Genomic DNA, 15791 nt, shown 5'->3' with positions numbered 1-15791 from the left:
GCAGATGAGCTCTTGTTGTGCAGCGCGTCTGACGAACACATGCAGGGACTGTAAACGAAGCTGACTCATAAAGTCAGAGGGTTCATGGGTAACACTGAGCACACGAACACATACCTGAGCTCACAGGAGACCCACTGAGCCGCAGGTCACCATGACGACACAACAATCCATCTCTCTCTCTCTCTCTCACTGTGAGCCGGGGGCGTTTTCCCACATCACACACCTGAAGAAGGACGCTGCCTGTCAGACAGGTGAGAGCTTCGGTGCCAGGAGGCGTTTCAGTCACCGCTGCTGCTGCCGCCGCCGCCGCTGTCACTGTGAGCTCTTTGTGCTCAGAGAAAAACTGCAACGCCAGCAGAATCACATTCAGTTCATGTGTTATATCACACAGACGGGGGGGTGGGGGTGGGGGGGGGTGGTACAAGAAGTACTACTAAGAACTACTGTGCATGAACTTCATGTAGATTTACTGGTGAAGCTCCAGTTTCACTGTGTAACAACGCAGTGATTTACAAAACCTCTATTCAATGAACTACAGCACAAAGACAAGATGTTTAATGTTCAAAGTGCTAAACTTTATTGTTTTTTTGCAAATATTCCCAATCAGGATCATGATCGGGTATTAAAGGGGCGTCAGTGGTTCACAGCATGGACGGGGTCAGATTCACCACTCTGTGAAAAAACAGTCCAACAGTTTAAGAACGTTTGTCGACACAAAACTGCAGGAATTTATAGATTTCATCATCTACAATCCATAATATCATGAAAAGATTCAGAGAATCCAGAGAAATCTCTGAAAACCAACAGTGAATGTCTGTGACCTTTGACCCCTCAGGCAGCACTGCATTAAAAACTGCATTAAAAATCCTCATCATTGTATAAAGGACACTACATGGACATGTGCTGCCATTACTGACGTCTTCTTCAGAGACGTCCCTGATTATTTCAGAGAGACGATGCTGAGACACGTTGTGGACGTGTTCCAACAGCGTGTCTTCATAGTAAAAGAGTTCAGGTCCTAGACTGACCTGGACCTGCAGTCCAGACCTGGACCTGCAGTCCAGACGTGTCTCCCATTGAAAATGTGTGGTGCATCATGAAGCACAAAATAGGACAACAGAGACTGTGGACTGTTGATCAGCTGAAGACGAATATCAAGAAAGAATGAGACAGAATTGACCTTTAAAACTTCAACAGTTAGTGTCTCAGTTCACAAACACTGACTGAGTGTCAGAAGAAAAGATGATGGATCACAGAGAGAAACAGACTTTGCATCAGTTTTGCTTCCTTAGTTTTTGTTGTGGTAAATGTGCTCATGTCCCAACTTTTCTGGAACATATTGCAGCCACCAAATTCAGATTGAGTGTATATTTGCAAAAAACATTAAATATAGTTTGAAATGAGAGCACATGTGCTGACTGTGCATGGAGCCTGTTGTGATTACTGCAACTTGTTTTTTCTGTTTTCTTAACTTCTAGTTTTCTTCTTCATCATATTTGATTATTTTTACACAAAAACATCTTTGGACGCCTTTCATGAGTTTAACGTTTGACACAACATGAAATTATTTGTTTTTATGTGCAACATCATACATAAAGTGGAGACTGATGATATCCTGGGGAAGTGTTAGTCACACTGGATCTAAAGGTGTGTGTGTGTGTGTGTGTGTGTGTGTGTGTGTGTGTGTGTGTTAATATATGGCCGCTGTGTGTGAGAGAGTTCATGTGTTCAGCCGGCAGCAGAGCGAGTTCTGATCTGAGGAATGAAAAGACTGAATCTGATTGATGGGCAGTGATTTGCTGTCACATGTAGGAGCTTTAACCCCGCAGCCACTGAACCACTTATCCCTGAATGATTGGTGAGATTTGCTGAGCGTTTATGTCTCTGCATGCATGACTGCAGGTATTTCTATTATTTATATTAGCTCCCATATGGACTTACTATATCTGCAAGTAAAGGCTATAAGCAAATTCTGCTCCCTGTTCCTGCAGACTCAGGTTCAGTTTGGACTTGATTCAAAAATCTTGTCACATTGTTTTAATTACACATCAGCAGAGAGGCGTTCAGGGTTCATTCTGCAGAACATCTGGAGCTGCACAGATGTACATACGTATAGTATCTATATGATCTGTGAAAACAAAGGCATCATTGTCATCACAGTCTTTTATCAAACCCAAAATATCAGACAGAAGGTGGATTCAGACTCGACAGGATCAACAAACACTGGAGCTTCATCAACACAAACAGCTGCTCGATTTCCACAGCAGGTAATATCAGTGACACGCTCACCATGTGACACTACTCTGACCAATCAGACGTCTGCACTGTGTCAGGTCACCAACTCACCTCAACTGAGAAAAACCAAAAATACCAACAAGTCCCAAGACTAATGCCGAGTTAAGACCAACAAGTCCCAAGACTAATGCCAAGTTAAGACCAACAAGTCCCAAGACTAATGCCAAGTTAAGACCAACAAGTCCCAAGACTAATGCCAAGTTAAGACCAACAAGTCCCAAGACTAATGCCAAGTTAAGACCAACAAGTCCCAAGACTACAGCCAAGTTAAGACCAACAAGTCCCAAGACTACAGCCAAGTTAAGACCAACAAGTCCCAAGACTAATGCCAAGTTAAGACCAACAAGTCCCAAGACTACAGCCAAGTTAAGACCAACAAGTCCCAAGACTACAGCCAAGTTAAGACCAACAAGTCCCAAGACTAATGCCAAGTTAAGACCAACAAGTCCCAAGACTACAGCCAAGTTAAGACCAACAAGTCCCAAGACTACAGCCAAGTTAAGACCAACAAGTCCCAAGACTAATGCCAAGTTAAGACCAACAAGTCCCAAGACTACAGCCAAGTTAAGACCAACAAGTCCCAAGACTAATGCCAAGTTAAGACCAACAAGTCCCAAGACTACAGCCAAGTTAAGACCAACAAGTCCCAAGACTACAGCCAAGTTAAGACCAACAAGTCCCAAGACTAATGCCAAGTTAAGACCAACAAGTCCCAAGACTACAGCCAAGTTAAGACCAACAAGTCCCAAGACTAATGCCAAGTTAAGACCAACAAGTCCCAAGACTAATGCCAAGTTAAGACCAACAAGTCCCAAGACTACAGCCAAGTTAAGACCAACAAGTCCCAAGTCAGTCCTCAGCACTAGTTTGTTCTATATTTCTTTCTTTCTTCATCCAGTTCCAACTGATTAACCAAAGATGGAACTAAACTGTAATCTCATTTTACAGCCTTGTTGTAAACGATAAAGTCTCTTTGTATCCTTGTTATTTCAGTTTGGACTAAACGGGCGGAGCGTCAGATCGTCCAGAGAACCGCGCTGCTGCCATACAGCGGATCGCAGCTTCATGCATACATCATGTCACGGTGGATTCTTAAATTTGTTCCAACGAAAGCCGAACTGCTCCGTGAGACGGACGTTAAAAACGCTGCTGGTGTGGATTGTAGTCGTGTTAAGAAGGGATCACTTCAGGACCAGTATGGACAAGAGGAAAAAAAAAATCCAAACCAATCTGCCATTTAACATCTTCTTTATTAAATTTGACTGAACGTGCAGATTCACATTCAGTCAGTTCAGCAGTTCAATTATCGTGTCTGGCTGTCGGCCACTCGGGCCTCTTTGAGGTCAGCGCCGTGTTGAAGGGCTCTTTGATTCAGTAGACTCTGGTTGGATTACTGACGGGTAAATCAGCTCGTTTCTCTCCGCTGACTTCAGGCTCTCCTCTGGTGGCCTTGAGAAAAAGAAATGTAAAAAAACGACCACACCTCGGCTCTGAATGAAGCTTAAGCTCTGTAAACCTTCTGCCAATCAACGACAACAATGAGGTTTAACATTTCTTTTTCTCTCCAAGTCAATGAAGCCAATGAGCAGCAGATCAGGAATCTAAACCGACGCTGAGGTTTAAAAAGAACAACATAGTCCTGACATCAAGTGTGAAAGTCAACTGTTGACATAGTTCTCCTCTGGATCTTATAGTTAAATTCCAGAATGTCACTTCACTCTGTGGTTGATTTGAACAGTGTCAGAGAAGACAACATTCGTCCCTGAACTTTCTGTCCCTGAACTTTCTGTCCCTGAACTTTCTGTCCCTGAACTTTCTGTGAGAAGGAACCATGCATGGATGACAACAGACCGACTGACTGTTTGGTTCTTGGTTGGACAGTCTGATTGTCTTCTTGCATCACCAGAACCCAGGTGGAGGAAATTGAGTTGTGGTGACAGATTTAAGTTTGTTTTGCAGCACTTTAATGCTCCTGATGTGTATATTTATGTTCTCTATGAAGAAATAAGTGATGATAAGCGACAACAGGTAGAGACAGGACAATAACGAGACGTCTTGCACGCTAATGATTCAGACTTATTATTGTGGGATCACTGTCACCAACTTTTAATGGACTGAAGAGTTGCAGTTTGAACAGCTTTTGGTTTGTTAATCAGGTGCTGACATGCAAACATGTTGCTCAATGATTTGAAACATATGCATGTTTTATGTATTAATAATCCTGCCTTTGAAATCATGCAACTCTGGTGTCATAAAATCCACTTGAAACCTCAGATCCACCCTGTCAAGTGGTCTTGGTTCGGTTGTTGGCTCTGGTTGCACCGGGGTCCGACACGAAGTCCAATAGTTTGTTTAGTTGTTTATAGAGATTGAGGACATTTTTGGGTGAGAAGAATATGTCTGGAAAGTGAGGACATTTATGGAACATTTTGAGAAAGTGTGGATGTTTTGGGGACATGGAGACATTTTTAAAAGTGATGATATTTGGGGTGACATTTTAATAAAATGATGATGCTTTGAGACAGTGGGGACATTTTTTTTAAAGTGAGGACATTTCTGGGATGTTTGTAGGGACGGGGGAGATTTTTAGTATTTGAGGACATTCCTGGCATATATTATTTTGGGAAGGTGAGGACAACTTTGCAAAATGGGGACATTTATAGAAAGTGAAGACATTCTGGAAAGGGAGATGTTTTGGGGACATGGAGACACTTTTTTTGAAGCGAGTGTGTTCTTGTGCGAGGGGACAACGGAGCGTGAGATGGGTCAGAGAATCGGAGCAGCAGGAGCGGCACTGCGTTCGCTTTACTGCACCGCTGTGATGAAAAGAGAACTTAGTCAGAAGACAAAGCTCTCGATCTACCGGTCAATCTTTGTTCCTACTCTCACCTGTGGTCATGAAGGGGTCACGACTGAGGATACGAAATGTGCCGAAATGTGGAGGGATTATGTCTCTGCCCTGACCTGGGAACACCTCAGGATCCCCAGTCAGAACTGGCTGCTGGAACCTTTACCTCCACGACCCGATTTCAGAAAAGCGGTTGAAGATGGTTGGATGGACGTACACGTTCACCACTGAGCACCTGACACTGTACGCTCTCAGTCGTACAGTACGAGAAGATTGATTTACACCTCTTTGCTTTTACAGAAGAAAATTAGCCATCGGCACAACTGTCAGATTACAGAAGATCAGATTTACGAGGAGTTTGTGGTTCGACTGCAGAGTTATATAATACGAGGAGGTGTGAAGGGCGGCCTGAGGCGAGGGAGAGCCTGAAGATTCATGAAATAGTAAATGTCAGACTTCCTTCAGATTCAGCTTTTACTACTGCTGCTGCTGCTGAGAGGTCATTAAACCACAGCCAATCACTGCTCAGTATCAGGCCAGAGACACCTGACGATTGTCACTGAACTGAACTACAAAAACCCCACAGAATTTCAGTAGTTTTATGTCTTAAATTGAACGTTTTCCATCAGAACGCAGTGGTGAGTAATGAAAACACATGACGCAGATCTCTGCAACATTTTAACAGAGAACTGAGAAGAGTTTTTGGTTTATTTTGATTCTGATAAATGTGACATTTTGCTCTTAAAACATTTGTAAAACGCTATTTTTATTCCCATGAAACATCTGATTTACTTTCTCTTTTATTGGAGTTGAGCTGCCTGCCAGAGTTTTAAGAGAGAACGAAGGAACATTAAATAAAAAGCAGTAAAATCACACATGAAGCCCGAGGGACATTCAAACTGCTCCTGTGCTCTTTACGTGATGATTTATGGCTTTAAGATGTCGGAACGCACACGCATGTCTCTGTGTCCTCAGATCTTTGTGAGGAACACACTTTTTTAACAGATTTGTTTTTATTTATTTATTTATTAACCAGAAAGTTGTCAAAGAGGACATTTTAAAGACGAGCTGATGTGTTTTTGGAAAAATATCACATAAAGAAAAAAGTTGCACAGTTTTACAAAGTCAGAACATTTTCAGACAGGGAGAAGATTTTTGGTTAGATGGCCTATTTTTGGAAAGGGGACAGATATGGAAACATTTTTTTGTGAGTGGGACTTTTTTTAAAAGCAAAGACATTTATGGGGCATTTGAGGGGACGACAATTTATAAAACCTGAGGACATTTCTCTGAAGTGGGGACAATTTTATAAAGTTGTTACAATTTAGCAAAGTTAGGGTGCTTTTGGAAAGTGAGGACAAATATTTGGAACACAAGGACATTTCAGAGACATTTTTATAAAGAAAGGACATTTATACAATGTGAGGACATTTTATACAGAGTGAGGACACGTTTAGATAAGAAGAATATTTCTGGACTATGAGGATATCTGTGGAACATTTTAAAAAGTGTGGAACTTTTTGGGACATTTGTGAGAAGTGGAGACATTTTTACAAAGTCAGGATGTTTTCAGAAAGTGGACAGTGAGGACATATTTGGAACACAAGGACTTTTTTTAAGTGAATGGAGGGACATTTCTGGTGGGTGACGGATGTATTTTAGAAAGTGGAGAAATTTCTAGACAGTGAGGAAATTTTGGGATAAGGAGGACATTTCTGGAAAGTGAGGACATTTGTGGGAAGTGGGGACATTTAAGAAGTCAAGACATTTTCAGAAAGTGTGGACAAATTTGGAGAGTATACTTATTGGGGACACTTTTATAACACAAGGACATTCAAGGATTTTTTTTAGGAAGCAGGGACAGAAAATTTTGGTGAGAACATTTTTGAGGATGTTTTTTAAGGTTGGGACAGTTTTACAGACAAGGAGGACATTTCTGGAGGATGAGGACATTTTTAGCAGCTCTCTCTGTTGGTCGTCCTCAGAAACGTCTCTCCTCCTCCTGGTGTTCACCGTTTTCGCCTGAGGAGGCTGAACTTTGGCACGGAGGTCGCGTGTGGGTTTGTTTGCGTGTTTGTCATCATACCAACTGGCAAAAAACGATGCATGATGGGAGGAGAGGGCGTGGCCAGTCACTAAAAGCCTCGTAACTTTCAGCTGGATTCACACGACGTGTCCAAACTTTGCAGGAAGACTCGTATTCTTCATCACTTTGTGTGATCAAGTGACAACTTTACCAGTCAGTTTGTCCCCTCTGGGCTTCTGTAGCTGCTCAGCTTCTGTCCTGCGGAGCAGAAACAACATGATATTTATTCATTTCAGTCAAACTGGATTCACACAGAAACTGTTGTTAAAAGATTCAGGTTTCTGTTTTATCTGTTAAACTGCAGTCGCCACACAAATAACTAAACACACAGTCACTCCCAAACACTGGGTCGGGACCCACAGAAGGGTCACAGGAGATTTTATTTGGGTCGCCAAATAAAAACATGATGGAAGAAATTTATCTAAATTATATTCTTATAATTCAGTGGTCAAAAATGTTCCATATTGTTTTCCTGATGAAAGAAAATAAAACCAAAATCAGCCTAAAAGCATTTATTTCTCTTTTATAAAGTATTTAACGTGTGTATATGTTTGTAAGAAGATGAATCAAGATTAGGGCTGCAAACCAGGTGGAGCACACAGACGTGTGTGTGCTATTGATCAATCTGGAAATAACTTTTCTTGTTTTGTCACCAGCTCAAAAATATTCAGTTTGACAGTCAAGAGGAGGAAAGAAACCAAAAAATATTCACATTTAAGAAACTGAAATTACAGAATCTTTCCTTTAGAAATGACTCAAACTGATTAATTGATTATAAAAATAGTTTAATTTAATTATCAATTAAAAGTTGCAGCTCTGGTCAAGATAATTGAAAATAAGCACCGGCAGACTATTTAAGAGCACCTTTAAAACCCTTAATGTCACTTTACCTATAAAATGCGACTATTCTAAACATGCTCCAACAGAAATATTAATTTTCTTTGTTTTCCGTGAGAAAATCAAATCATGCAACTTATCCTAAAACATTCTGAGAAAACCAGGGGAGTCGACAATAATGAGAGGAGTATTAGTGTCTGATCCATGTGGGTAAGTTGAACGAATGAAGCCCGGAGGGGCCGATAAAAAATATCTCACCTCTAATGATGGGAGGAAATTAAATCAGCGGTGATGCGGGCGTGAAGCAGCCTGCAGAGCTGCTGCTGCCAAAAACACTCAGAGGTTTCAAATCCAACATTTCAGGAATGATGAGCAGAAAAAAACAGAAAAGACTGAAAAAAAGAGAGAGAAGACTTCATGTTTGCTGAGGACCAGCAGAGGGCAGCATCGTCTCGCCTCTGGGTTTGTCTCAAAGGAGCCGAACATCAAACCTGCAGAACTTCACAGATGTTCAGACTCAACACATCTGGGAACAAACAACTAATCGATTAGTGGAGAAAATGATCACCAGATTGATCACTAGTTGAAGTGGAAAACAGGTTTGACGTACAGGATTAATTACAGGAGACAGTTGCAGGCAAATTCAGAGAAATTCCAAATGTGTCTTTTATTACCATCAACTACATGATGAAAATGATGCTTTTTAATTATCACACACTTAACTGTGAAATTCAGGATTAATTTTGAGGTAATTTGTGAGTAATTATGATGAAATTTCAGATATATTACTTGTTAATTACCTCCTATTGACTATGAATTGAAGTGTTACCAAATACTTCAGTTACTAATTAACATAACCTTTAATTTCAGCTTCCACGCGTCTTTATTTGACCTTTTTAATGTCTCTTATTTGTATGTCTGCAGGAATTTTATTCAACGTTTTGGATTAATCTTGTGTAAAATTAATATTATTAACACATTATTTATTTATGCAGTTTCTGCAGTGGTTCTCAAACTGTGGGGCGGGGCCCCCTGGTGGTACACGGAGGTACTGCAGGAGGATGAACAGGAAAAAATGCAGTGATGCAGTTGAATAAATAGAACTTCTATAGGAGAACAAAGAAATAAGTTAATTATTGTTATTGATCAATCAAAAAATGGGGATTTTTAAGTCAGGATGTTTTTGGACAGTAGAGACAAATATTAGAAACACAAGGACATTTTGGAGACATTTTTATAAAGAAAGGAATTTTATAGAAAGAGGACATTTTTGAAGGTTGGGACATTTACAGTGAGTGAGGACATTTTTTAGGTAAGAAGAATACTTGAGGATTTTTTAAAGGCTGGGACATTTATAGAGAGTGTGGACATTTTAAGATGAGGAACATATTTCTGGAGATTTGTGGAACATTTTAAGAAAGCATGGACATTTTTGGGACATTTGGGACAGTTTTTGAAAGTGAGGGAATTTGGAAAAGTTTTAGACTTTGACATTTCTATGAAGTGGAGACATTTTTATGAAATCAGGATGTTTTTAGAAATTCGGGACATTTCAAGGACATTTTTATAAAGAAAGAGCCTTTATAGGACATGAGGACATTTCTGGTGGATAAAGACATTTTTGAGGATGTTTTTGAAGATCGGGACATTTATAGATACTGAGGACATTTTTGGAAAAGTAGATTTCTGTAAAGTGTCATCAAACTGGCCTTATAACACTTAATGACATCTTTATGACAAGTCCAAAATGTACCACTGTACCTGAAAATATTCATGACACACTTATGAAGGTCTTATGACAGTCGTGTCAAAACCAAACATGTATGACAGTTCAATGTCATGTTAAAACATAAAGCTCAACAGTCTGATAATTAGGTCTGCTATGACATGTTTATGACAGGTCATGTTCTCATAACCAAGACACCTCAGACAATGTCAACTTTGTGTTAAAACTGACCAGTGACAGCAGTCATAAACATTCATAAAGACTCCTTCATGTTCATGCGAGGTGCTGTGTCACAGTTATGACTGTGTCATGTCAGTCTTATGCTCACTCCTTCAGTAAGTCGTGTTAAAGTTATTTTATTTAGATAATTATCACAGAAAATGATTTGATAATAAATTTAAATCAGGATAACAGGGATTGGTCAGACATGAACTCTTCTGACCAATCAGCTTCTGATCTGACTTATGATTTTTTTTTATGTTTGTTCTTTTGTATTTTTATTCTATTTTTTCTCTTTAATCTTGAATCTGTCCAGTTTTATCTGCAGGTACAAAACTGTATTTTGTCGTATTTACTGTGTTTTAAATGAGATTTTGAGGTAACCATGGCAACAGAGGACATGAATGACATACACAGTTTATCTGGACTCTCGTTTTATTGATTTTTAAAATCGGATCATCTGCTCAGCATCAGTGAACCAGGATGAAGATGATGAAGAAGATGATTGGCTGTCGCCCTCAGCAGCTCAGAGGACTCTGGAGGACGAGGTGGAGGAAGAGGAGGAGACCACCTTCCCATCAACCACCTGCTCCACCACCGTCACATACCGCTTGGTTGTGGTGGACGTGGAGGACGAGGAGAGGGAGGAGCTGCTGATGCTGTCGACCAATCAGAAAACAGATGAGTCAGACTGGCAGATTTTTAGATTTTTTTTCATATTAACATCTTATTTTGCTGAGTTTATTTTATTATGTTATTAAGACATGACTTAGTTACTTATTACACCATTTTCTGTTACTTAATTATTCTATTAAGTCTATTTACTTAATTACTAATCACATTTACTCTTCTTCACCCTTCATGTGCCGTATTACATTTTTCATTATTATTATCATCTACAACAGTCGGTCCCAAACACTGGGTCGTGGCCCTCAGGTGGGTCACAGGAAATTTTATTTTATGTCGCCAAATAAATAAAAGACTGTGGAGGAAATTCTGCAGTTTTAAGATTTATATATGCAGTACATCTTTTAATAAAGAATTTATAATGTGTATATTTTCTTTACTAATGAGAGGAAAAAACAAAAGCCTTTTATTTTTGCCTATATGCTCTTATTTTGTCTTATTTATGAAGGAGGTTATAATGTCTTAATATGTCTATAAAAATGAAAAAGTTGAAAAAAAAAATTTAGGGCAACTTATTTGAAGAGATTTGAGCCCAACTCAAACTCTTTAGTTCTGGAAAAAACAACTAATAAAGTTTTGCTGAGATAATTTACTTTTCATCTTTAGATAAACTTGAATCTTTTAAACTCCACAAAAATTCAGCATTTCAAAAAATTATTCACTGTGAAATATGAACCTGATTTGTAATTATATATTATTATATAAAGACTTTTTGGGTGAGTTTCTTAAACTCAAAGATTCAAGTTTATCTAAAGAAGAAAAGTAAATTATCTCAGCTGGTAAAACTTTTTCACAACTCAAGAATTTGAGTTGAGCTTTTAATTCAAAAATTTACTTTTTCTTTTTAACTTTCTTATGTTTTGTAAAAAGTTTGTTTTTACAGTGTTTGTTACTTTAATGTTGGAGCAATCTGAAACACAAATTTCCTTCTGGATTAACAGAAGTTTTATCTTGTCTAATCTTAACATAAGATACGTTAGGAACATGTGGACGCCCCCTGGTGGCTGGCTGCACTATAGGTCATAAGCCCCGCCCCCTCCATGTTAGCAAATAAATGTTTCCCACAGATGATTTCTGTCACTTTAGGTTGTTCTTGTTACTCTGATGTTTGTTCGAGACTTAAATTTTTCTCATCAGTTTGGTTTTAATCATTTATTTCCTGGTATAAAAAGGGGGTTTTCACTGTGGAGTCTCACCTGCTCGCCGCCTCTCCGTCCAGCAGCCTCCTGTACTCGGCGATCTCCATCTCCAGCCTGGTCTTGATGTCCAGCAGCATCTGGTACTCCTGTCCCTGACGCTCCAGGTCGGCCCTCAGCTGCACCAGCTGCTCCTCCAGTGACGTCACCTGAGGACCAAGAAGAAGAAGAAGGTTGCAAATTAAAATCTTCCCAGAACTGTAGAGACATGAAACGGTTGAAAGCTGATTTGTTTCTGTCTCACCTGCATCTGGTATCCAGAGAGCTGCATGGCGTAGCGGTTTTGTGTCTCAGCCAGAGTTCCCTCCAGCGACGCTTTCTGCAGAAACAAACACACAGAGACAAGTTATCGTCACAGCTGTTGACCATCAGTTGACATCTGTCTTTTTCTTTCTTTTCTTGTAGCAGCGACACTCACCATGCCCAACAAGGTCTGCAGCTCGATCTGCAGGTTCTGCAGCGTTCGTTTGACCTCTGTGACCTCTGTCCTGGACGTCTGCAGGGTCGCCGTCTGAGTGACCATCTCTTTGTTCAGAGTCTCCGTCTGCACAACACACACACACACACACACACACAGAGGTCAAATCTACACTTGAACGCAACATCCAGGTAATCTCTGCATCCACAGGAAGTGATGTCATGGTGTTACCTTGGTCTGGAACCAGTTCTCCAGTTCTCTTTGGTTCTTGGCGGTGACCCCCTCGTAGTACTCTCTGATCTCAGCCATGACCTTAGTGAGGTCCTCCTGAGGAGCGGCGTCCACCTCCACATGGACCTGTCCACTCATCTGTGCTCGCATCGCCAGCAGTTCCTGCAGGCAGACGAGAGGACAGTTTTACTGCGTTCTTTATTCTTCAGCATTCACATTAACAGAACCTTCAGAAACTGCTGATCGTCTTCAGGTTCCAAAATGTTGGAAGTAGAAATATCAAGAATTAACAGCGCAGCCTCTAGGGGCTGCTAGTGTGGCTTTCATGTCGTTAATCCTGTTAGATGCTTAAAATAAATCAATTCATTTATCTGATTCAAAGTGCACATTATGAAATTTAAAGCAAATAATTAGAAATGATCAACAGATGTCACTAAAGAGGCCTGGGAGAACCGAAACGATTCAAATTAAATTGATTTTTATGTAATGATGACAGGTCAAATCAAATAAATGAACAGGACTCGACACTGTGCGCTCCACTGACCTCCTCGTGGTTCTTCTTGAGGAAGATCAGCTCCTCCTTCAGACCCTCGATCTGCATCGTCAGGTCTCCCTTGGCCATGTTCAGTTCATCCAGGACCCTCTTCAACCCGGCGATGTCTGCCTCCACCGACTGGCGCATGGCCAGCTCATTCTCGTACCTGCAGGAGGAGGAGGAGGAGGAGGAGGAGGAGGAGGAGGAGGAGGAGGAGGGATCCACCATCATGTCAACTGTCACATCAATAAAACAATAAACACTGAGTCACATAAACCAGCTATCAGAGAGAAGTTACCATCTTATTTACACTCAGAACACCAACAGAATATGGAAGCAGTTTCATGACTCTGAAAACACCAAATGACTTTTTAAAAAATGGATTTCATTTGTTTAAAATGGTAAAATATAACTTCTGAGGCTGTTCAGTCAGACACTGACAGATCCCAGGCTGAACTTGGCCTTTTATCTTCATAACTGTAGAAAAGATCAGGCTGCATACATCATGCGCCGTTTATAATAATGTTGATCTGCTGTTCTTCTGCCTCAGTAATTGTTAATACCACCAGAGGTTTGGAACCCATATACATCAGGATAATGTGCTTCTGTTTCCAGGAAAGAAAATGTTTAACTTTTGTGAAAAATATTTATCACTACTCCTCAGTAAATCTAACATTACTGAGGCCAACATTTTTCCCTCCTTTCCCATGACAACCACTGCTACAGTGGTGGCTTACAGTTCTCTCTACTACTATTATTAAACTGTTAAATTGTGATAAAGTAAATTTGCTGCTTTGTTATTTTCAGAGTTGGCCACCTGTTGTGATAAAGTTTAATTATCCTTTAAAACATTTTCACGTGATTCTAAATTCTTGAAAATTCAATTTAAGGTTTAAAAACAGTGAAACAGCCCTTTACGTGGCACTGTGAGCTGCTCTCATGTCGAATGTCTTTCATTTTAATGATGTTTAAGTTAATTAATATTGTTAATTAATGTGTCAGTCTTAATGAAAGACATGAATGAGTCTTTGATTTCTGTCAGTGTGTCAGTGTGCTGTGGTTGATGAAGTGAAGCCCTGAGGTCACAGCTGCTGCTGCTGCTGCATGACGACACATGAAACTGTCTCACCTGTCAATCAACACACACCTGAGACTGATCATCAGTGCATCTGACTGTCAGAGTGTCTTTATCCACCTGAGTCTGTGGTTTCATGTGGGTTCTGTTCTAGATGTTGTGGTTCCCTCATCTGGAAGTCAGTGTGTTTTTTGGTTTAACATCTGAACTGTGGTTTAACATGAGCTGAAAAGATTTTCATGTTTTGTTCTACAACATAAAATATGTCTTATATTAGCATAGAAACTTAATGTTAGCATTAAAACTGTTAGCATGACAAAAACTTGATTTTAGAATTAAAAACTGTTAGCATGATTAACACTGGGATTAAAACTAGCACTGCCTGCAAAACTGACAGCCAAAAACAAATTAATGTTAACATTGAAAGCTAATGTTAGCATGAAAAAGCAATGAGAGTGCTGCAGGAATGAGTCTTGAGTGATCATGTGATCAGTTGTGTTTCCCTCCATTTAGACTCACTTGGTCCTGAAGTCGTCTGCAGCCAGGCGGGCGTTGTCGATGCTCAGATGGATCGCTCCATTGGCCCTGAGGGCGTCCTGAATCTGAGAGGACAAAAAGACAAACGGAGTCTCGTCATTGCATCACTCACATGTGAGAGACAAAAGTTAGATAAAGTTAGAAAAAAGGAAGAAGTCTGGAATCATCAGACTGAGTTTATTCATAAATTCCATCCAGACTCACGTCACTGAAAACATGATCTCATTCATTCAAGAAAAAACCTTCACTGCTCTGTCCCTGATTCACCTGCACCTGGGAGGATGAAGATGAGGTTTACCTTGGCAGTGATGTCAGCGATGGTGACGAAGAAGGCGCTGTAGTCTCTGGTGGTGGGGCCGACCTTGCTCTCCACGTACTGCCTGATCTTCAGCTCCAGCTCGGCGTTGGCCTTCTCCAGGGAGCGCACCTTGGCCAGGTAGGTGGCCAAGCGGTCGTTCAGGTTCTGCATGGTGAACTTCTCGTTGCCGATGACGCTGTCCTCGCCACCGGACACGCTGTAGCTCATGGAGGACGAGTAGCCACCGCCACCGCCAGCACCGAAGCCACCACCAGCACTGAAGCCGCCGCCGTAGCCACCGCCGTAGCCACCGCCGTAGCCACCACCCATGGATGCCGAGGAGATGCGGACAGATCCAACAGAAGCTCCTCCATACACACTGCCGGCCTTCATGGAGGAGATCCGGCGGCTTCCTCCGCCAATCAGGGAGCCGCCGGAGCCGCCCGAGGAGGATCTCATTGACACAGAAGAAGAAGAAGAGCGTACGAAGGCCATGATGGATGCTGTCTGTTAGTCTGCTGTGGCTGGAGACGACACAGAGAGGAGAGTGAGGAGCTGCAGGACTCGCCTCCTATTTAAACCTCCTGCAGCAGGAGAGCCGTCAATCACTCAGCAAACGCTGTGACGACAGGTGAGGCTGAGAGCCAGGTATGTACACCAGAGGCCCGTCCTGGGTGTGGCAGGGGATGGTCAGGGAACAATGTAACCTTCAAACACACTGTTTGCGTGACAGTGCTGGTTTGGTTCATTGATGCCAAGGCGTAAGGTCTGCAGCACCTCCAGGCTCTGTGCAACCTTTAGAT

General features: G+C 41.2%; 1 protein-coding gene across 1 annotated transcript; it reads right to left on the bottom strand.

Annotated features, from left to right (window-relative positions):
• Window positions 1-10428: 10428 nt before the first annotated feature.
• Window positions 10429-15549, bottom strand: LOC146308947 (keratin, type I cytoskeletal 50 kDa-like). Its single transcript, XM_084744002.1, has 8 exons — window positions 14989-15549; window positions 14673-14755; window positions 13088-13244; window positions 12544-12705; window positions 12313-12438; window positions 12139-12213; window positions 11895-12043; window positions 10429-10670 (listed from the first exon to the last, which is right to left on the bottom strand). Exons 1-8 carry the CDS (start codon window positions 15481-15483, stop codon window positions 10538-10540), a joined length of 1380 nt encoding a protein of 459 aa, XP_084600128.1. The 5' UTR covers window positions 15484-15549; the 3' UTR covers window positions 10429-10537.
• Between the last annotated feature and the right edge of the window lie 242 nt (window positions 15550-15791).

Source organism: Lutjanus erythropterus, chromosome 19 (genome assembly GCF_056507025.1).
Source record: "Lutjanus erythropterus isolate fLutEry1 chromosome 19, fLutEry1.hap2, whole genome shotgun sequence".
NCBI classification, from domain to species: domain Eukaryota; kingdom Metazoa; phylum Chordata; class Actinopteri; order Lutjaniformes; family Lutjanidae; genus Lutjanus; species Lutjanus erythropterus.
The sequence above is the reverse complement of the archived record's forward strand: the minus strand, read 5'-3'. Positions and strand labels throughout refer to the sequence as shown.